Source organism: Lonchura striata, chromosome 15 (genome assembly GCF_046129695.1).
Source record: "Lonchura striata isolate bLonStr1 chromosome 15, bLonStr1.mat, whole genome shotgun sequence".
NCBI lineage: Eukaryota > Metazoa > Chordata > Aves > Passeriformes > Estrildidae > Lonchura > Lonchura striata.
The window spans coordinates 1,496,123-1,518,167 of record NC_134617.1 but is presented as its reverse complement, the minus strand read 5'-3'; the positions used below and the strand labels follow the sequence as shown (position 1 = coordinate 1,518,167).

The 22,045-nt window shown below is 47.4% G+C and overlaps 1 protein-coding gene across 2 annotated transcripts in view; it reads left to right on the top strand.

Annotated features, from left to right (window-relative positions):
• Positions 1 to 22,045, top strand: part of HTR4 (5-hydroxytryptamine receptor 4) — a 71,449-nt gene that overhangs the window by 13,637 nt on the left and 35,767 nt on the right. For both annotated transcript variants that reach the window (XR_002466981.3, XM_021547194.3), the window contains exons 2-4: positions 6,870 to 6,951; positions 19,158 to 19,283; positions 21,795 to 21,995. Coding sequence is in view for 1 of the 2 variants with exons in the window: in XM_021547194.3 (XP_021402869.2) it covers positions 6,926 to 6,951; positions 19,158 to 19,283; positions 21,795 to 21,995 (353 nt within the window). In the remaining variant the exon portion in view is untranslated. The remainder of the gene's footprint in view (positions 1 to 6,869; positions 6,952 to 19,157; positions 19,284 to 21,794; positions 21,996 to 22,045) is intronic.

Below are 22,045 nucleotides of genomic sequence, written 5' to 3'. Positions count from 1 at the left end.
GCCTGGATGTTTTTAGCTCAGCACTCTGTCCATCCCTCGTTGCTCAAGAATCCCAAATCCCCGAGGCTGGGAAAGCCCTCCCAGCCCATCCAGTCCCAGCTGTGCCTGATCCCCTCCTCATCCCCAGCCCAGAGCCCTTCCTCGGACACCTCCAGGGCTGGGGATCCAAACCTGCCGGTGTTTAATCTCCTTTTCCATGTGGAAATCCCTCCCCGTGCCCAGCTGTGATGATTTTACACCTGGTTAAGGTGCTCTGAGTGGGAATTATTTATTTGGGTGATAAAGCAGCAGCAGTGGGTTAATCAAATACTAATTAGCAACAAGCCAGGCTATAATTACAGAGCCTGGTGCAGTTGGGCACTTCTCCCTGAATGCCACCAGCGTCTGGGGTAAGTGGGGATTATTTGGGAAGCAAAGTGCCTTCAGAGCTGCCTGGGTGATGCCTCAGAGGCTGGGCTGGACCAGAGGCACCACGGGGATCTCTGTGCCTCATTTATCCCAGCAATTAAGGGAACACGGGGCTCTCAGGTGGCACTCGGTGCTCTCTGAGTTACTCAGATCTTGAACAAAAGCTCCAAACAGCTCTCCCGAGTAATTAAATCTCATCTGAAAGAGCTTGAAATCCCTGGGGGGATAAAGGAGTTCTTTTCTCTCCTGTTACAGGAGGAGGAAAGGAAATTCTGCTCCTCAAGCACAGGTTTGTCTTTCACACGGGTGTTTTTTTTTCCTTTTTCGTGCTATTTTAAGAACCAAATCTCCGCAATTCCATCGTCTGAACATCAGAAGTTTCTCCTCCTCGGAGAGGCAGTGGGATCCTGGCAGCTGAGGTGTGAGAGGAGAGCAAACACCTCAGTGAGGATGTGCTGAATCCTCCAGGGAGAGATTTGCTGTGTTTAGGGGATGGAGGGCTGGAATCAGGGACTGAAGGTGGCAGGAAAATGCTGGATAAATGCTCATCCCCCTGGATTCAGCACTCCATCCCCACACCCTGTGCCTGAGCTGGTTCTGGGCTGGAGAAGGATTGTTCAGTGTGCCTGAACTGGTTCTGGGCTGGTTCAGGATTGTTCAGTGTGCTGAGCTGTGAGGAGAGCTGCTGACACTTTACATGGAGTTCAGAGTTATAAATGCAGTAAAAAGTCTGGAAATAAGAAATCTCAAACTGAAGACATCACCTGCAGCAGGCTGGGAGGGACCAGCAGCACCAGCCCCATGGCAAAGCTGAGGGATTCCCAAATTTACCAGCATTCCTAGTCTGCATGGCCACTAAACAAACAATTTATTTGACACAGGAAGCACAGCTGGTACCTGGGAAGTTTTTAGGAGAGAAGAAGTAAGTTCTGAGGAAGTTGGATGACTTGTGAGCAAAGAGGGAGCACGGCAGCCCTGCACAGATCTGACTCGGGTGGTGAGACAGGACTCAACCCTCCCTCTTGCCCTCAGCTGTTAATTGACATCTCTAATTGTATTTTTGGTCTTCTGAGAGAGCCAGGCTCTCCCCTGTCCCTGGGCTGAGCTTTGAGTGCAGCTGAAGGCCTGGTTTGGATGGCAGGGCTGGGAGGGCTCACAGTGCCCCTGCCCCAGGCAATACCCCCAGGTTTTCCAGCTGCTCCCCTCCCTGCTCACATGAGCCTGGCAGAGGCAGGGAGCTGCTGCAGGTGGCCCTGCTTTGGAGCAAAGTCACCCTGGAGAAGTTTGCTGCCGTAAATATTTGATCCAGGAGGACACGAGTGCCTCGCCGTGCCCTTGCCTGGGGGGCAGCCCTTGGGCTGTGCTGCCTGGTGGGGCTATTTTGGTGCTCGAGGATGAAATTTCAGCTTTGCCATTGCCAGAGGAATGTGATGTGAGGCTGAGGAGGCTCCGAGGGCACGGCTGGGCTGTGAAGGGCAGGCTGGCACCAAGAAAAGGCTGTTTGCCCACGAGGTGTGGTTGCCACTCACCCCAGTGCCACCCGAGACTGGCATCCCTTGGGAGCACCAGCCCCTAAACTCAGCCTGTGCTCTGGGTGGGCAAGCAGAGCCTTTCCTCAAAGACCTTTTGAAATATAAAGCCATTTCTTCTGTGCTCTCTGTTTCAAGCTGGACTCCATTTGATTTTTCGGGATGTGTCACGTCTCTCTTTTAATTTCTCTGTTTAAGCAAAGTGCTCCATTTTTCCCTGCTGGAATGCTGCTGGATTCACACCAGCCCAGCAATCTGTCTCTGCTTATCAGCTTTGTCCTTCCTGGGGAGAGCAGGGACAGCAGTGGCAGGGAAAGCAAGAGGTGCCATGGGAGGGGGCAGAAATTTCCCAGAAATGGGAAATAAAGCCATTTTATCTGGGAGAGAACAAAGTGAATCACTTTGGTATCTCCTGCTCCTCAAGCGTTGTCACAGGCAGGATATTCTCTTACAACACTTGGAGGGTTTTGGACTTCTCTGCAGTGCTGAGCAAAAAATTGTCTTTGGATTGAGGTGACCCTCGCTGCAAAAATAGCAGTTTAATGTGGGCTGGGAAGGTCTGGTCCAGTTCACCTCTGCTAACAACTTCTTTTTATCTGCTAATGATGCAGCTATGAGGAAAATCACCACCCCAAAAGTGGAATGTGTAGGGAATCAAGCAACACTTCTCTTTTTATTCAGTCCCAGCTTCAATTTAGCAGCTGTTCTCTACAGAAAGTGAGGAGCCTCTTGAAATAATGGATTTAATTGCAGTAGCAGGCGTGATTTATGTTAGAGTGGTTCTGCTGGCCCCAATCAGGAATCCCACACTGGAGGGAGGCAAAATGACTCCCTGCACTTCCAAGAACTCCTCCCTGAGGTGTTGGATTTCCAGGGGAAAATGAATTTTTCCAGGGAAAAAGGATAGCAATTTCCAAGGGAAGGCTAAAGGGTTTCTAAACATCTTCTGTGTTACCCCCTAAAAAACGTGTCTGCCAGAAAGCTGCACTGAAATCAGCCATCCTCACTGCACACCACACTGTGCTCTAGAAAGCTGGCAAACATCACTAGAAAGAGGATTTTTTTATCTTACAGTTGCAAAGAGAAGAACAAAATCACTCAGTGATAAGTCCAGCTCTTCACTGAGAGCATGAGACATGCAGAAACTGAATTTAGTTTCATTTTAGTATTTTTAGTTTTTTATTATTTAGTTAGGTGGGGTTTTTAGTTGTTTTAGTATTTTTATTTTAGTTTTATTTTATTTTTGCATCCCCCTCCCTGCTCTGTGGTGCAGCAGAGTGTGTCACAAACGGGTAATCTTGATCACTCAGAGTTATCTCCAATGGTATTGCAGAAGGGATTTTGGTGGGATGTGGTAAAAGTGTGAATTGAGAAAGTTCAACGGCAAGGCTCACTCTGTTCCTTACTACAGGGAGGAAAAATACAAAGGAAAAGAGAGTTAAAACCAATCTAGAATGGTTTACAAATGATTTACACAGTGACCAGAGACCCAAAAGGGTCAGGGGGTCCCTCTCAGAGTGACCCCTTTGCTCTCCTGATGGAGTTTAGGTGCAGCTGGGTCCAGTCTTCTTAGCTTTCAGGAACACAAATAATCACAGAATATCATTATCTGCAGGTGCTTTTATTGAGAGCTCTGGGAATCAGGGGTACAGACCCAAATCTGACTCCGGCACGGCTTTAGAGCTGAACGTATTTTATATTCTATCATTACATAATTCACATATTAATTATTAAAGTTATATTGTTCTATTGTATACATTGACATGAGTTTCTCATGATCTTTCTTAGGTCACTGACCACAATTTCTCATGATTAGTCTTATGATTAAACAGTAATTTTATTTAATTACTAAACAATCATCAAATCTAACAATTATATCAATTATCATGTACCAGCTACACAGTGCAGCTCTAGCAAGTATGAGTTCTCCATGTGCTTAGGGTGTTTATTTTTCCAGGGCCTACTAAGCTCATTTTTCCTTTTAACCCTTAATCCCCATGGTTTTAAAACCCTTTTACTATCAGTCTGAGTCTCCTGTGCACAGGTTTGTGTCTGATGGATCTGGCTCCGTGGATTGAATCCGAATTAATTCAGGAACTGAGGGTCCCTGATCAGCACAGGGTCTCAGCCTTGGCCAAGGGAGAATCTCTTGGTCTCAGGTGAGGAATTTTGTTGTATTTAAGGAAAAAAGGCATTTGGCTGGAAGCCAAATTGCTGACAGAAGGAAAGGCGTGTGTGAGGCTCCTTACTTGCTTTGTTCCTTGGTAAATGAGTGTTGGAGAAGCTGCCAGCTGCTGTCCATGGCTGAATTGTGGCATCGGTGTTCCGTGCTCCGGAATGTTCTCCGTGTCCCTTCTCCTCTGGGAGGGTTCCCTGGAGGAATTCCTGCCCCTGGAGCCTGTCCCTGCCCAGTGCTGCTCTGGATCAGGGCTCAAACCCATCCCTGGCGGGGCAGGAGGGGCACTGTGGGTCCGTGGGGATGGAAATGGGTTTTGCAGAAATATCAGCCCACTGTGGGTCCATGGGGATGGAAATGGGTTTTGCAGAGATCTCAGCCCACTGTGGGGATGGAAATGGGTTTTTCAGCCCACTGTGGGTCCGTGGGGATGGAAATGGGTTTTTCAGCCCACTATGGGTCCATGGGGATGGAAATGGGTTTTTCAGCCCACTGTGGGTCCATGGGGATGGAAATGGGTTTTACAGATTGCCCAGCCCACTGTGGGGATGGAAATGGGTTTTTCAGCCCACTGTGGGTCCATGGGGATGGAAATGGGGTTTTTCAGCCCACTGTGGGTCCGTGGGGATGGAATGGGTTTTGCAGAGCCCTCAGCCCACCTAGGACATGTTTCCTTTGGGGTGGCACGAGCGGAGGAGCAGCTCCAGAGCCCAGAGCTGCAGGAAATGGGGGTGGGAGCTCTGCACAGTGACTCAACTCCTGCTGTCACCAGCTCGGCAGTGCCAGGGAGCGGAGCCTGATGGGCCGAGTGGGATGGAGATAAAGGGGCAGGAGAACGTCGGTGTGTCAGTGAGCTGCTGCTGGCGTGCTGGCAGGGACGGTGCTGTGGCCATTGCTGCCATCTGGGGGGACACTTCCCTCTCCCCTGGGCACAGCAGCTCACTCTGTGGGGCTTCGTGGTCACCTGTTGGCCACCAGCCAGCCCCAGTGGCTGTGACAGGTGAAATCTTTGTTAATGCCTTAAATCCAGGGACAGATCCATCCATTTATCCATGGATGGGGTTTATCCTTTTATCCATTCACAGGAGATGAGGAGGGGAAGGGGCAGAGGCAGGCCAGGGGCTCAGTGCTGTGCCAGGTGAGCTGGAGCACCCCTGAGTTCCCCAGTGCCACCAGTGCAGCCTTTCCACGCTGGCTCCTGAATTGCCTTTGTTTTTTGGGAGGTTTTGTATGTGAAGATTTTTTTTTTTCAGTTTCAAAAATTTTTCGTTTGGGGTTTTTATTTCACTCTTATCTAGAAAGTTTGAGTTATTGTAGAAGTCTCCATGATAGCACGATGGTACAGATATTGTGTAACATCAGTACACACTAAAATTACAAATTTTTCTCGGAAAAACAAAGGAAGAAAGATGCCCCCCCAACTGGAATTTTGACATACAAAATAATTGATAAGTTTTACAACCATTTTGCAGGAGAAATTAGAATTAGTTCTATGCTGATATCTCACAGGGTGAAACCATACCAGGTGTTTTGTCCCATGGAAGAACTCCGGAGCAGGAGCACAGGAGAGTGGATTTTTGGGTTTTTCCTCCAAATTCAGGTTGGAGGTCAGGTCTTAGGGATGCAGAGGTGAATCTCGAGACCTCTCACCCTTTTCTTTGCAAAACACAGCAGCAGTTTTTGAATCAGCAAATTGCAGAGTGCCCAAAGAATCAAAGAATCACCAGCTGAAGGTTTAAGCTGCAAAAAGCGACCCACCAAGCTCTGTCTTTTTTTTTTTTTTTTTTTTTTTTTTGGATAAAAATATCCTTTTGACTCCAGCAAATTTCCCTTGCAAGATGATGTCTAATACATACATCCTGAATTACTCCTCGTGGCAAACCCTGAGCCAGGTCTGGGGAGTGGGGGGCTCATTTGCATTGCAAGCCTGCCATCGGTGTCTGGGAAGGCTGAGGCACTTTTATTCCAGTTTTCCTTTGAAGCCAAGGAGCCACAGAGGCATTATTTGCATCTGGGCTGGCATGAACAGCGCCGGGGTGGTGCCTTTATCCCTGCCTCCCTCGAGACAGCACAAGGGGTAATCAACAGCCTCAAGTGCTCCGAAACTGAGCCTATTTTTTCCACTGGATTAGCAGCAGCAAATGCACAAGCACATTATTAAGATGGTGCATTCATTTCTTTGGAGTCAGGATGGAATTTTGATAGAGTTAAAAACCCCATTAATATTTACATCACTTAGTGGTGCTGGAAGTAAGTACATTTATTTTAACTCAAGCTGCAAAGCATTTAGCTCTTTGTAATTACAGCACTGCTATTAAGTATTCATAAGGCTGCACAATAGAGTGTCACAGGAAACCTGGTTTAATTTAGTGGTAAGTCAATGTTTTAGGTTTGTGTAAAAACAGAAACTAATTTACCAAGCCTTCTTGCTTGTGTTTTCCCACCTGGGCTTTGCAAACTTTCTTCAGCTTGGCTCTATTCAAGCTACTTTTGGTACCTTTGGAAGTTGGGAAGTTGCTGGGGAAGTCTTGCAGGTGTGCAGGTATTTTGGAAGGGGCACAGCCAGGCTGGGGGAAGCTGCCTGATGGAAAAAGAGCTGGAAGTGCTGGTCCAAAGCAGCTGAACATGAGCTGCTGGGTGCCCAGGTGGCCAAAACACCAAGAACATCAAGAACATGGGCTGGATCCTCCAGTGGGGGAAATCTGCATTTATGGGAGGTGCTGGAACTAATCCCAGTGTTTCTGTCTCTGCTGCAGGATGAGGTCTCTCCTATGGACATTGAACTCCCAGCTGCCTGTGCCTGTTGCCTGTGATGGAAGAGCTTGATGTGAATGTGAGGTAGGAGGAAGGACTCGAGCTGTGGTGGGCAGTGAGCCCCAAAGTGTCCCCAAGGCTGCAGGGGAGCATTTCCTCTCTGCCTGCAGATAAAACTCTCTGCTCATGCAGCAGGGCCTGGCTTGGGGTTTCCTGGAGCTTCTCTGAGGCTGTGACATCACCCTGGTATTTGGAGAGGTGTCAAATGTGACCCAGACAAGTCAAGGATTTCTTTTCAGTTGAAAATGTTATGAATTTTGAAAAGGTTGCAATGTGATGTTGGAGAGACATTCCTGGAAATTTTTGACAGTTCAGTTTGGAACTTGCATTCATCACAGCTCGAGGGAGGTGGCAGACCTCATTTTCTCTAATTCCAGAGTAGAAAAATAAATGACCCACGAGTATTCCCTATTTATATTTTATTGGATTTTTTTAATTTCATGTGACTCGGCGATTGTTATTGGGTACATTTATTACAGGCACTAGGTTAACGAGATCCTGTCAAGTGGTTTGAAATGAAAACCTCAATTTGCTTACAGCAATCCAGAGAGAGGCCAAACTCTGCCTGGCTTGGGCTCTTACCAGTGTAAGTCACAATTGTGCCGTGCCTTTGGGATGATGAAAACCTTCCCAGGTTTGGGTAAGGCTCCCCTCATCTCCCTGCTCAGCATTCCCAGCTGCCAGGAATGAGGCAGAGCTTCTGACAGCCCCTCCTTATGTCATGGGAGCTAAATCTCACTCTCTTTTTACATTTTTGGAGCACCGGTGACTCTTACCTACCCCAGTTCTGCATGGCATTTTTGCCTTGTATTTTTCTGCCTTTTTTCCCCTGCCCTTTTCCCTTTGTCCCTTCTCCTCACTTCCCCCTCCACCAATTTTTCCCACCCCCTTTTTCCCGACTTTTTTTTTCTGTCTTTTCCCCCCTGTTCCCTTTTTCCTACACCTTTTTTTCCCACATTTTTCCTCGACCTGATTTTTCCCACCTTTTTCCCCACTTTTTTTTTTTTTTAGCCTGCCTTTTTCCTGCCTTTTCCCCATCCTTTCCCCTGCTGCCTTTTTCCCTGCCTTTTTTCTCCCCCCCAACCTTTTCCCCCTCACCTTTCTTCCCTCTCCTTTCGTCTTTACCGACTGCAACAATTTAGGAAATGACACTTAATTGAGCTTTGAGTGATCAGGTGTCAAAGCTGACACCTGATTTTCCTGGGCTGGCTGAAATTTCCCTTGGAAAATCTCCTTAATGCTGATAAGGGAAAATGTGTGCTTAATGTCTTTACAAACAATTCCGGGGGTGTTAATAAATGGCTTTAAAGGGGCTCCTAATGTCTCCACAACTCCAAGGGCAAGGTTGTTACTGACCCCAGACAGGTTTGACTCCTGAACTTTAGGGTCAGAGATAAAAGGGGCAGCACAAATCCTATTGCAGAAGCAGTGGGGAAAGGAGGAGAGTTACATGCAGCCGGGATTTTGGGATAGAAGGAATTTTGAGATTCCTCCTTTTATTCTAATCAAGTTGCAGGACTCCCGTGTCTCCTTTAGGGATGCTGGCTTTTCCCACACATGGGAAATATTGATCCCACAATTGTGTTCCAGGCAGATTTTGGGATATTGTCCTGAGTGCTTCACACGAGAGAGGATTCTTGCTTCCTCAGGTTCTTACAGTGTGGATAAACAGGTGAAAAAAAAAAAAAAATCACCAGCACCTCCAGTGCAGGTTAAGAGCTTTTACAAAACCCTTTTCATTCAAGCTGCTGGTGAAGTCAGGCTCCCTTTGCTAAGTCAACTTTGGAAAAACAAGGTACTATTTCGGTTTGCCACAGCAGTAATTGCTTTTTATTTTTAAGCTGAGCCCCCAAACCCGCTGAATTTTAGACTGATGTTAATTGCTTCCAAACTTGGCTTTATCAGCTTTAGTTTTCTCACTTTGTTGCTGAAGGTGTTTTTGTGGCTTGAAAAGTGCAGAGCCCTCCAGCAGTTCTGTGTGCAGCTCATTAATCTTATCTTGACTTGGAGGAATGAGCAGCAAGGTGAGGGAACAAGGGATCAGCTCGGTGGGACTGGTTGTGTTCGTTCTGGAGCAGAGGCAAAATGCCATTTTTTAACCCAAAGGCCTGGTACAGAGGCACGGGGAGCACTGGTCCATCCGTGCCCTCGGGAGGGAATTGTGTGTTTGAGTCCCAAATCCTGAGATTGCTGTGCTGGCTCCTTTTCCCCGTGGGTCACAAGAACTGGAGCTGTTGATGGGATGGGTTTGGGTGCTGTGCACAGGCAGGAGGAGGCAGGGAAGCTCCTCAGTCTCCTCTCCCCATCCAAACCTGGGAGAAACAGGAGAAAGAGTCATGGAGGGAGAGACAGGGACCCAAAGACCCATCCCTGGAGCTCCAGGATGTCCTGGAGGAGCTGGACTGTGCCTCTTCCCCCTGCTCAGGACACTGCCAGCCACTCCTGAGGGGCACAAGAGCTGGGCCGAGTGGTTGCAATCAAATAGGCACCAAAATGATCCAAAATGTAGGAAATGGAAGGAGTTGAGGGAAGTGTTTGTGTGCTCTGAGTGCCCTGGCAGTGGGGATTCATGGAAAGCAAACAGCTGAGGTTGCAATAGAAGTGTTTATTCTTGTGTACACAAGCTCTTTTCAAAACCTCTCCAGCTTCTACACTTGGAGTCATTAAATCATTGTTTATCTCAAGTCCTTTGATCGCACTTGTGCTTAGGTGAGAAATAGCAGGCTATAAAATGTCATTTAACAGGCTGCAATCAGCCTGGAGCTTTCTTCCTCCTTCCCTTTCCAAGGGAATTTCAACTCTAATCCTTCTGTGCTATCAGCAGCATCCAGCCAGAAAGGGATTTGCTCTTGCATTTCTGCAGAGATAAACGAACTGATTGAGAAGATTTTCTGCCAAACCCTGTCTTCTCCATCTGGTCCCCCGGGCTGGGGAAGGGGCTGGAGCCCCAGGAGGGGCTGAGGGAGCTGGGAAGGGGCTCAGCCTGGAGAAAAGGAGGCTCAGGGGGGACCCTGTGGCTCTGCACAGCTCCTGACAGGAGGGGACAGCCAGGGGGACATCCAGGACAAGAGGGAAAAGCCTCAGGCTGGGCTCAGGGTGGGCATCAGCAGGAATTTCCCCATGGAAAGGGAGCTCAGGCACTGGAACTGCCCAGGGAGGTTTGGATCCCATCCCTGGGGTGTCCCAGGAAGGGCTGGAGGTGGCACTGGGTGCTCCGGGCTGGGCACAGGTGGAACTCGGTGAATCTGGAGGGCTTTTCCCACCTCAGTGATTCCATGAAATCCTATAAGCAGCCAGTTGAAAGAGGCTGTGGGGTTTGCCAGGTTTATCCTGTTTATCCTCTCTGTGCCTGGAGGTGCTGAGGTGCTTGGGCACAGCAGGGACACCCTGGGAGCACTCAGACACCTGGGGCATTCCTGAACCTGCAGCACCAGGGCAGAGCAGGAGGCCTCAGGGGAGCAAGGAATGATTAAGAAGTTCATTTTTACATTTTGTGCCACCAGCCAAGAATTTCCAGTAGCCAAAAAAAATAACACTGGGGGAAAAGTTCTTTTTTCCTAAACACTCCCTCCAGCCCAGGCACTGCTCCATGGGGGAGTCATCAGCCTGGGTATTTTTCATATTGTTCAACTCTTTTCTCAGTTTCTAGGGAAACACTTTAAAGCACTATATTTATGGGAACATCTTTCCAAACACCTCCGCCAACACTTAATTAATGGAGTTTTTAAGCCTGGCTCCAGCTTCTGCAAATGAATCGTGTGCTCTCTGATGGCAGCTGTGCAGCAGGGGAGACACACAGGCTCTGGAAATAAAGTTGGAGAGTGCAGAGGGGCAGCTCCTGTTTGTGCTTGTGCTCAGCCCCTCGGGCAGGTCAGGCCTCTGTGAGGCTTCATCTGCTTTGATGAGAGCAATCTGTGCACGTGAAAATGCCCTGGACCAAAAGCTGGGCCACAAAAACAAACTTTTTCATGTCTTGCATCACATTGTCAGTGTCTGTGCAGAGGGGCAGCGAGTGGAGATCTGGAAATGCTGTGGAAGGATGTGAAAAGCATCCTAAAAACTGGGGTATCCTGAGGCAGACCAGGCTCCAGGGCTGGAAATGGGCTGGATTTTATTGCCAGCTTTTGTCCAGGGGAGCTGCAGTGCCAGAGGCTTTCCACAGCACCTTCCTTGATTTCCAGGGCTGCCCTTCAGCACTGGGCTGGCAAAATTCCATTTGTCCCCATGTTTGCATGGCTCTCTTCCCCAGGAGTGGCTGTTCCCAGGGATCAGGGACTTCTGCAGATCAGCACCTTCCTGCTGGAAGCTCCTGCCCTGCTTAGCCCCAATTAAACACAATTAACAAACACCCCCAGAGCTTTCCAGGCTGGGGAAATGTGCTGGTCTGACTCCTGGGTGGCATCTGGGTTCCATCTGAGCTGAGAGCCTGCACTTCCCATCCTCAAAGCACCCTGACCTCCTCTCTTGTTTATCTGGAGTGAGAAATGTGGTGAGGGCTTTGTGGAGAGTATTCAGAACATGCACTTAGCTGGGGATGTGCAGGAGGTTTAATAAAACAAAAGCAGGGAATTTAATTAAGTGTTCTGCTCTTGAGTCAAGGACGTTCCATGTCCTTGCTTAGAGAGGGCACCTGCCTGGAGCCTCCACACCAGTGAGGGCCATAAAAATCAGCTGGTGAACATCAGGGCCGGGAAGGTTTCTGGCTGGAATTATCTTCATCAAGCTTTGTTTTTTTTAGTAAAGCTCAAAATGGGCTGGGAACTGTTTTTGTGTAGCTTGGAGTCACACAGGGGGTCGGGGCAGGGGGTTCTCAAATAAAATGTGTTTTAGAAATCAGTGTTTTATCCTCTCTGTGCCAAGTTTTCCATTAGCAGAGGTATCTGCAAAGAACTTTTTTGTTCCTCTGGAGGTTTGAAACTGGGAAACTCTCCAGGAAATATCAGAAATTAGACAGCCAATAGCTGTATTTGTCTTTTGCTGTCCAAGGTGTAAACAGGCAGTGGGAAAAGGGCACAGCCTGGATATTTGAATACCCAGCCTCGTGCCAGGACCCTTCCAAGGGTCTTGACTAAAGGCCTCTCATTTAACAATATTTTCCTGGCTTCAAATATTTTTGGAAAAAGCAGAGCAGGACCTTCATGGTTTCTGATTTGAACATCTTGCAAGTCCTGGGCTTTGGGCAAAGATGGGAACAAAGGTTTGGGAAAGAGAAGTCAGAATGAGAATGCTGAGAATGACTGAGAACTGCCAGAGGGGGTTTTGATCAAGTGGTAACAAATCTCTGGGTATAGGGCAGGGCTTATTTTGGGGGAATTTTTACAAGCATTAAATGCTCTGAGCCCAGGAGCAGCAGCACAACTCCTGAAGAGCTGTGGGCTCTGTGCACCCCAGTTCTGCACCTGGTCATTGCAGGAGGCAACAATTCTCAATTTCTCAATTCTGTGAGAAGTCTGGGCACTCAGAGTACATTTGGTATGAGCCTAAACCTTTATTTTCCCACTCTGTGCCATGGATCTGACCCAGTCCCTCCCTGTTTCTGAACTCTGAGGTACAGCTCGAGTCGTGCATGTGTGCAATGGTGATTTAACTCTGTGAGTTTAATTTTCTGTGCAGAATAATGACAAACATTCTTGTGCAGGAGCACACCCTGGGCTGTGCCTTCAGCACTTGGAGGATATGGAAGGGAAATGAGTGACAATTAGTGAGATGGTGGAAATGAGGTGCTCATTCCATCAGCTCTCCCGAGCTCTGTGCTGGTTGTTGAACATTCAGCCTTGTGGGTGACAGCAGAGAGGCAAGAGCCACCCAGAGAACAGGGGACAATCACATTATGATTATGGAATATTCACCAAAAGTCAGGACTGCTGTTCTGCTTCTTTCATCCTCCTCTGTTCCTCGCTATATTGCTGTGGGTTTTGGTAGAGGCCGTGGGCTCACTTTGAGGAGCAATTTTAATTAGGAATTGATCAAGGCATTTCTGATTAAATGTGATTGATCTTTGGTTTTATTCAGCATTTACAAAGAGAAATGATTGTTACAACATCTCTGCTGTGCCGTGTAGTGTGTCTAAATCCCTGCCTAAGTCAGAGATTTGGGGCTTTTTTCATTGTTGTGGAGTGTTTGGCAACTCCATTAACACACTGTGGCTCTGCACAGCATCCCAGCTGTGCCAGCCCTTCCTCCCAGCAGAGCTGCTCCATCCCTCTGAGCATCCTGCTGCCTTCCCTGGGCTCTCTGCACCTCCTCCCTGTGCTCACATCCCAGAGCCTGGTGCTGCTGGAGAACACGACGGGGGTGCTCAGCACGTGAAGGGGACACCTGGATTAAAGATTCACAACTTGCAAACGTGTGATCAGGAAAAAAGGCTAAGCCAAGGTGCTGCAGAGCCCAGGTGGGTGTGCCAGAGTGGGTTTGGTGGCACAGGGGGTCTCCTCTGGAAGCTGTTAGAGGATGCCAAACAAAGTATTTGCAGCAGCTGCCTTTGCTCCGTGTAAATACTGTGATCTTAATCTCATGCTGATTTCATGAGTTAATTTTAGCTTATATTCTAGGTGACAGTCGATGGGTTTTGGGGATTGTACTCGCACACCTCAGCCCTGCAGTGATATCTGCTCGTGTGTGGGAGTAAATGATGTAACTGTGGAGCTGCTCCCAGCCAGGGCTCTGTGCTGCCCTGCAGGAGAGGCACCCAGAGGTGTCTGCTGGGCACCTCAGCCCTGCAAGGAGAGCCCCAGGGCTCGGGCAGAGCCCAGAGCTGCCCTGCCTTTAATTCCTCCTCATTCCCCAGGTGCAAACTCCTGCCTGTTGGCTCAGACCAGGATAAAGCATCTCGGTGTCCTGGATGGGTGCTCAGCCCCAGATCCAATTTCCACTGAGCAAAGGCAGAAGTTCTGCTGCTGCCAGCAGAGCAGAGTGCAGGGAGCAGGGCTCAGGGATTGATGGGCACTGGGGGAGCAGAGCTCAGGGATGGCTGGGCACTGGGGGAGCAGAGCTCAGGGATGGCTGGGCTGGGCACTGGGAGCCCCTCGTGCCCTCTGTGAGAGCCTCACCTCCAGTTCTGGGGACAGGTTGGGTACCACAGAGGGGAAAAATATCTCTAAAGCTTGGGAGAGGCTCCCAAGAGGGACACAGGGATGGGGAAGGGTCTGGAGGAGCCATGGGGGAGCAGCTGAGGGCACTGGGATTGTGCAGCTGGAGGAGGCTGAGAGGATGGGAGATAGAGATGGGAAAAGGGGGCACTGCTTTAAACTTTAAAAAAAAGGAGGATTTATATTAGGTGTTAGGAAGAAATTCTATGCTCAGTTCTAGTGAAAGGTGACCCTGCCCATGGCTGGGGGTGTGAAGACAGATGGTCTTTGAGATCCTTTCCAACCCAAACCTTTCTGTGGCTCTGTGAAAGCACAGCAGCAGGATCCCTGAGCCCTTCTCCAGGCAGAGCACCTGATGTCCCACACACACACCAGCACTGAAAGGTGATGTGAAGCCAGATCCAGCTTAGCTGAAATGTCCTTCAGGGTCTGCAGCTCCAATCTCTGCTCTGCGACAGGGACAGGAGCCAGGGAAGGGCTGTGACAGGGCAGGTCAGGGTGGATTTTGGGAAAGGTTCTTGCCCAGAGGGTGCTGGCACTGCCCAGGCTCCCCAAGGAATGAATGGGACACTGCTCCCAGGGAAGCCCAGGGTGGGATTTTGGGGCTGAGCTGGGCTGGATGATCCGTTCCAGCTCGGGATATTCCAGGATTCAGTCCCAGAGGCTGAGGTGGGAGCAGGGCTGGGGGTCCCGGTGTCTCCCCAGGTCCCCCCGTGGGTGGCAGCCCCAGCAGGTCCCTGTCCCCAAACTGGGGATTGTTCCCAGCACGGATTGACTGCCTGCCCACACAGGCAAGCTGGAAAACATTCCAATAGCCTGTCTTCTCTGTTTCATCTTGACAATTGGTTTTAATCAGTGTTATCAGCTGCTTAAAACACTTCATTCTCTGGAGCACTGCAGCTTTCAGCCTCCGGGAGATTCTTGGACTGGAGGTGCAGGGTTGGTGATGGGATCAGTTTTGTTTCAAACCAGCACAAAAGGAGAAAGCCTCTTCCCTCCCACCCCACCGCCACAATTTATTTGGATTTTTTTTTCCCCAAAAAAACCACTCGAATAAGCGAATCATATGACCGAGTTATTTTGATACTGTGATGCTGTTTATTCCTGGCTTGTCAATAATTAATTTCAATCTGTTTCTAAAACAGAAGTGAAGGGCATAATTGACTGGGATCTGTTAGGAGTTGTCCTGCCATCTGCACGGGCTGAAGCGAAGCAGTGCAGCATTTAAAGGCATTAAAGGAAATTAAATGCTTTTGGATTAGTGCTGACTTCTGATTAATATTTTAGAAAAGGATGTGGTAACAGCTGGAAAGGCAGAGATCAAATCATCCCTTCCCTATTGTCCTGTTTCTGTACAGAGACACGTTATCGGGTTTACTCATAAAGTAGCTTATCTTGTTTTTCAGGTGCTTAAGACCTAATGATTTTTTTAATGCTGAGGAATAATCAGGGAAGCAGAAAAGAGGAGAGGCCAATGACAGCTTGTTTGTGGTTATAAAATACGGAGTTACAGAGGGAAAAGCCCTGGCTGGAAACAATCAACCCAGCCCTGAATTCCCCACACCCGAGGGAATGTTAAAGCAAGAAAACTCTTGACTGTGAGTTTTTCATCTCAGGGGTTTTCCCCTCTGTGCTGCACTGGGAACCAGGGAATGTTCCTGCTCTGCCCCCATGACTGATCTGTGCTCCTCGACTGCCGCAGAAAATATGCAAAAGCACTTGAGTTCATTTAGAAAAGTTGGGGTGTTTACAGGAAAGTGAAAATTGAGCTTGAAAGAGTAATTACCCTTCTTTTTACTTTCACACTAATGACTATGCAGAAGAGCTTTTTAAATATGTCCATATGTGGGTTTTAAGCATTCATTCCCCATCAGTATTTCACCTTTTTCCTTAAGTGATTTCTATATTCCTGCTAACCAGCAATCATTTTGCCTGAATCTCATTTCCTCATAATAGCAAACCCATCAATCTCTGCTTTATTAAAGAGGGAAGCAAGCTTGGAAGCCAGAACACTCCGATTTGATAAAAGATGTTATGCAAACCATTGATTTTAATTTACAGCAATATCCACTTCTTCCATTATTAACAACTTGGAATTACTAAGACTGAATAATTAACATGTATTCCTGATGATGGATCATTCCAAAGGCAGAAAGAGCCCAGATGAAATCCCTCCTGCACCCCAGTGAGGCATCTGCCTGTTCCATGTTCCCCAGGGAGCAGAGTGGAATGGTTTTGGAAATCAGGCAGACCCCAGCTCAGGGAAGAAATGATGATGTCTGCTCCAGATCAGAAGGCTGAAGGATTGCTTTATTAAAATTATACTCTATTACATTAATACACTATTTAAAGAGAGACTATCCTGTTCTACATAGTTACTTTTTACTTGCCCATCTAACTCAAACCCGTGACTCTGCTGAGAGCCCAACACAGCTGGATCCATCCACTGACCCCAAACAACTTCACCAAATCCAACCCAGCCATCACTGCAGGTGAACAATCTCCAACCACATCCCACATGGGCAAAACCAAGGAGCAGAGATAAAGATTGTTCTCTCTTCTTCTCTCTGCTTCTCCTGAGAGACAGAATTGTGTCTCTGTCCAGAGAATGGGAATGGCACAAAATGGCACGAGGGAAACACTCCCAAAAGTGATTTCAGAGCTAAAGTTCCTCTCCCAAATGTTCCAGTGGGAGCTCCTGCCCTGCTGGGCTCTGCTCAGAGCCTGGGTGATGATCACGTCTGCCCAGGACAGGGTGGGAAATGTGGATTTAAAACTCTCAAAGCTAAAAACAAAAAAACCCTGTCAATGTCTGGAGAAATGTCTGGCTCAGGGCTGCACTCCTCTGGCGTTTCCAGAGCTTGTTTGGATGAGTAAAACTCAACATTTCTGTGTGCCAGGACTTTCTAATTTTTTTCAGCTTTTCTCCAAATCAGGAGAGCTCAGTGAGATAAAGTGTAAAAAGCCTGGGATGGTGTTTAGTACATAAAAAGTGACCCCAGGGCCAGTCAAGGTAAAACAGGAAAACAGTTCCACTTTTCAATTACCTGAGCAATCTCACAGCATTTATCCTGGGTGTCCAACACCAGCCCTGTAGGCTGAGAAGAAATTTCCCTGCTGAATTAGTGTCAAGTGTTTAATGCCAGTTTATCTCCAGCCACATTTGATAACAGGAAAAACCCCATTTTCACCTGTGTAATGTGAAGTCATACAAGCAGTTGAAGGTTTAGGATACAGTTTATTCAGGCTATATCATTAGAAATGGCTTTAGGGGGAAAATAACTCAAAATTTTGTAATAAAATCAGGTTTATGAGGAATTTATTGCGTGCTGGGAATTTATTTCCTTCCTACTTTGCAAGCTGTGAAAAAAAAAAAAAAAAAGAAAAACCAAAATCTTTCTTTGAAACAGCAAATTATGTGTAGAAATGCAGATTTAAAATATGGCTGACATTGGAGGGGGGAGTTTGTGTTATTCTTCCTTTTTCTTTTCTTCCTCTTTGTTAACTGAAAGAAATTATTGATCTCAGTAGGGGAAAATTAGGCACTTGGAATAAAAATTATTTCCTTTCCCTAACTCTGGAAAAATTACTAAGTAAAGAAGGAAAAAAAAAAGGAAAGCCAGACTGTTTCGTGTTTTCTCACACAGAGTGAAGGGAAGAGAGAAAAAGGCAAAACAAAAAGTGAAGATGTAAAATGCTTGTCTTGAGGAAAGTTTGAACCCATTAGTCCTCGTCACATCACATCAGGAACTGCAGTGACAAAGAGTGATGGGTTCAGACTGCAAAAGGGCAAATTGAGGTTATTACAGGTAAGAAAAAATCCTTCCCTGTGAGGGTGGGGCAGGCACAGCTCCCATCCCTGGCGTGGCCCAGGCCAGGCTGGGCAGGGCTTGGAGCACCTGGGAGAGCAGAAGGTGTGCAATGGGATGGGTTTTAAGGTCCCTTCCAACCCAAACCATTCTGTGATTTTGTGACATTAAAATCTTGGGGAAAAAATTGGGAAAGATAACAGGCAGGAAAAAAAAAAAATAACAAAAAACCCAAACCAAACCAACCAAACAAAAAAAAAACCAAACCCACAAAAAACCCCAACAAAATACCCCCCCAAAAAACCCCAACAAACCCCAAACCCCCCCTGCCAAAAAAAATAAACAACAAAAAAACCAAACCAAAACGCTTCTGCATGGAAAATAACATGATTTATTTGTGTGTAAAGAGCACAGAAACATTTTTGTGCAGAGGCTCTGCCACCCCTGCCAGTGCCACTGCAGCTCCTTTCCTTTTGTTATAAATAACTGTGTAGTTGTTGGCTTTTGCTGTTGTGTATTAAATTTTGCAAACTGTTATTGATCACAATGATTTTGATGTACCACAGTTTGTAATCACTGCTGGACTGGTTTTAATACAGTATAATTTTGATACAGATTATTTTGGATCGGTTTTAATACAGTATAATTTTGATACAGATTATTTTGGACTGGTTTTGATGCAGTATAATTTGTCAACTATCATGGCCAATGCCCTGGCCATGTGTAGCTTATCTATGTATTAGTGTGATAAAAATATATTGTAGTTTAGGCTTTCACAAAACATTAAAATAGCGACTGTGTAATGTTAGCTTTTGCAGAATACTTTTATTTTTGTAACTGACAATAGTGAGAATAACTGAAATAAGTCTGTAGAAATAGCTAAAACTGTCTGTATGATTAGACAACACTGAAGGAATCACACAGGTAACATTAAAATAAAGGGGGTAAAAAAGACTTCTGCTACTGACTTTGCCACTATCAATAATCCCCCATTTGTTGTTGTGAAGAAGTGGCATACATACAAGAAATGGCATATAAATTGTGAGGAAATGGCATACACGACTCCCAAAACTCAAATCTGCACTATTGTGTGACGGGTCAGGAGTCAAACAAAACTAAAGAATTCCCAGAACAAGTAAAAGAACTCAAAGGAATATTTGAATTGTATAATCTTCATAAATATGCGTTTGATCAGTGCAATGAAAAAATGCATAAGGAAAGTGGTTTGAACTAACTGGCGCGCTCTTGGCAATTTGTCCTTTTATCCCTTGTTAAAGTTTGAAACATTTTCAAGTGTTTCTCCCACTTCTGCCTCTGTTTCGCTCGCTGGCAGTTCGAGTGAGGCCTTCGGCATCGCGGAGAAGATCGTGCTGCTCTCCTTCATCTCCGCCGTCATCCTGATGGCCATCCTGGGCAACCTGCTGGTCATGGTGGCCGTGTGCCGGGACAGGCAGCTCAGGTGAGCCCCCGGGGATGTCGGAGCTCAAAATGTCCCTCAGGCATTTTTGGAGGTTCTGGATCCAGGTCAGAAGCATTTGAGACCCTGGCAGGCAGCTGCAAACAGCTGGGATTTTGGGTTTGAGCATGGAATGAGTTACCAACCTTGCAGGAAGAACAAGAAGTCACAAAATTTAGATGTTAGAGTAGAAGTAGTCATAAAGTAAAGGGAAGAATTTTTGAGTGGTGTACAAGGGTGTTTTAGGTCTTGTACAGGAGGGTTTTTACTTTGTACATGGGAGTCAGAGGTTTTAAGATGGAGGGATTTGGGCCTGCCCTGTCCTCCCTCTTTCTCCTTCCTCACCTCCATGTTCTTGGTGATGTTGGCACTCACAGATTGGTTTAGAGTGGAAAAGCACAATTTAATATAGGTAATAGGCATTGGGAAAAACTGTAACCATGTAACACGTAATGTCCCATATAAAAGATAGAAAAGCACCATTTAATATAGGTAATAGGCATTGGGAAAAACTGTAACCATGTAACACGTAATGTCCCATATAAAAGACAGCAGCAGCCCTGGCGGGGAGAGAAGAAGCAGTCGGGGTCAGAGAGGATGTCAGGGTGTGTGTGTGCCTCTGCCTGAGCTCTGAGCAAACCACAGCAGCCCAAGGAGAAAATCTTTTAGATAACTTGCAATAAACTGCCTTGAGACCAACAACAGAGACTGCTGAGCCTTTCTTTGGAAGCTCGGGTTGGAGAAGAAGTTTTTCCACCACACGGAGCCATCCCTGACCCAGGGTGAGCTCTGGCATGGGCACACAGCCCCTCCTGGCTGTGCAGCACCAGCTGAGCTGTGCTCAGCGTTAATCCAGCCAGAAATTAAGAACCCAGCCCGGTTCTGTCGCTGTTGAGGCAGGATGGGAACAAAAGAACACCAGTTCAGAAGGGTTAGATGAATAGAACTCACCTCAACTGATTTATTTCAAATACACCTCTCTTTTTATAAAGAACATCCAGAAGACTAATTTCATTGGTCTTAAAGTAAAAACATCTCCCACCATTGGTGCACACGGTGGCAGAACTTATCTATAAACAATGTGAACAACGAGAGAGATAGAGAATTATTTCATTCCTTTCCAACTCTTTCCCAGGCCCAGCCTGATAGAAACGTCTCCTTTTTCTCTGACTGAACTGAGAATATCCATGCAGTTCCATAAACCAGGCTGGGCTGACTGAAAGAGGTTCCAAATAGTAACAGCTCTCCTAAAATACAACATGTGGCTGGTTCAGAGTCCGGGGGCTGTAGGGACCAGACCAATGGCTGTGCAGGACTGGGAGTATTTGAACTGCCTGTAAAAGCTGTTCAGGAACAAAAAAACAGGCTGTTGGGCTGATGAACAGAGGAACAACCAGCCAGGCTGTTGGGCTGATGAACAGAGGAACAACCAGCCAGGCTGTTGGGCTGATGAACAGAGGAACAACCAGCCAGGCTGTTGGGCTGATGAACAGAGGAACAACCAGCCAGGCTGTTGGGCTGGTGAACAGTGAGGATCTGTCGTGGGTTGAGTTTCTGATGCATGGACATCGTGGTACCCAGTGGTGACTGGGCAACCTGCTGGTCGTGGTGGCCCTGTGCCAGGACAGGCAGCTCAGGAGAGCCCACCCAGGGGACACAGCCCCTCCTGACGAGCTGGGGTCACCAGGGAGGTGGCCCTGCCTTGCAGACCCTCCCTGCCCTCGGCTCATCCCGCAGCGCTGGCACTGTTTTAATCCCCATCCTCACCTTTTCAGCATCCTCGATGTAGAAGAGCAGACAAATCAGTGAAAAGCACAGCCGAGCAGCAATTCTCTGGAGAAACAGGTCGGCCTCTGGCCCTTTTCCATCTCAGATTTCCCAATGAGCTTCAGCAGCAGCACACAGAGCAAGGGCTGGTTGTGGCTGTGCAGCTCCAGCACAACTTAGCAAATGTTGCCCATGATTTGAGGGGGTCACAGGCACAATTCCTGTCTCAAGGCTGCTGCTAACCCTGGGAATTGTCAGCCCAGCCTTAGGAGCAGAGAGATTTAACTGCCTCTATTCATGTGCTGCGTGGGATTTTTAATGGATTTAATTCTATTTTATTGTTGTGATTTAAAAAGTACTCTTCAAGTTAAAATTACAGCTTCAGTCTAGATTATTCTCAGTGCTTTCTGGAAGGATTTTCTCCATTTACAAGTTAAAATAAAATCCCCCTCCTCCAGCCCAAAGTCTCCAGTGAAAGCTGTGAGGCTGAGCCACATGCAGAGGCCTGTGAGCATCCATTTGCCTCCTCTAGGTGAGCAGAAAGATGTGTTTAGGCCAGGAAAATGGTGGATATTTAGCCCTAAAAACCAGGAGCAAGCCAGGAGCAATCATATAAAGTGAGGAGTGTGATAGAGAGGAGCTTTTGGTGCGATGGAGCAGATTAAACCCAAATTCAAGCTGGAATCTCTGTCCATGTGTGGGGGCTGCTGCACTGAACCCACCCTAATGCTGTGATCTGCCTTGCAGGAAAATCAAGACCAACTATTTCATTGTTTCCCTGGCCTTCGCTGACCTGCTGGTGTCGGTGCTGGTGATGCCCTTTGGGGCCATGGAGCTGGTTCAGGACAATTGGATCTATGGAGAGATGTTCTGCCTGGTGAGGACCTCGCTGGACGTGCTGCTGACCACGGCGTCCATCCTGCACCTCTGCTGCATCTCCCTGGACAGGTACCAGCTGCACTGGGGCACTGCTGGAAGCCTCTGCTGCCTCCTGGGTT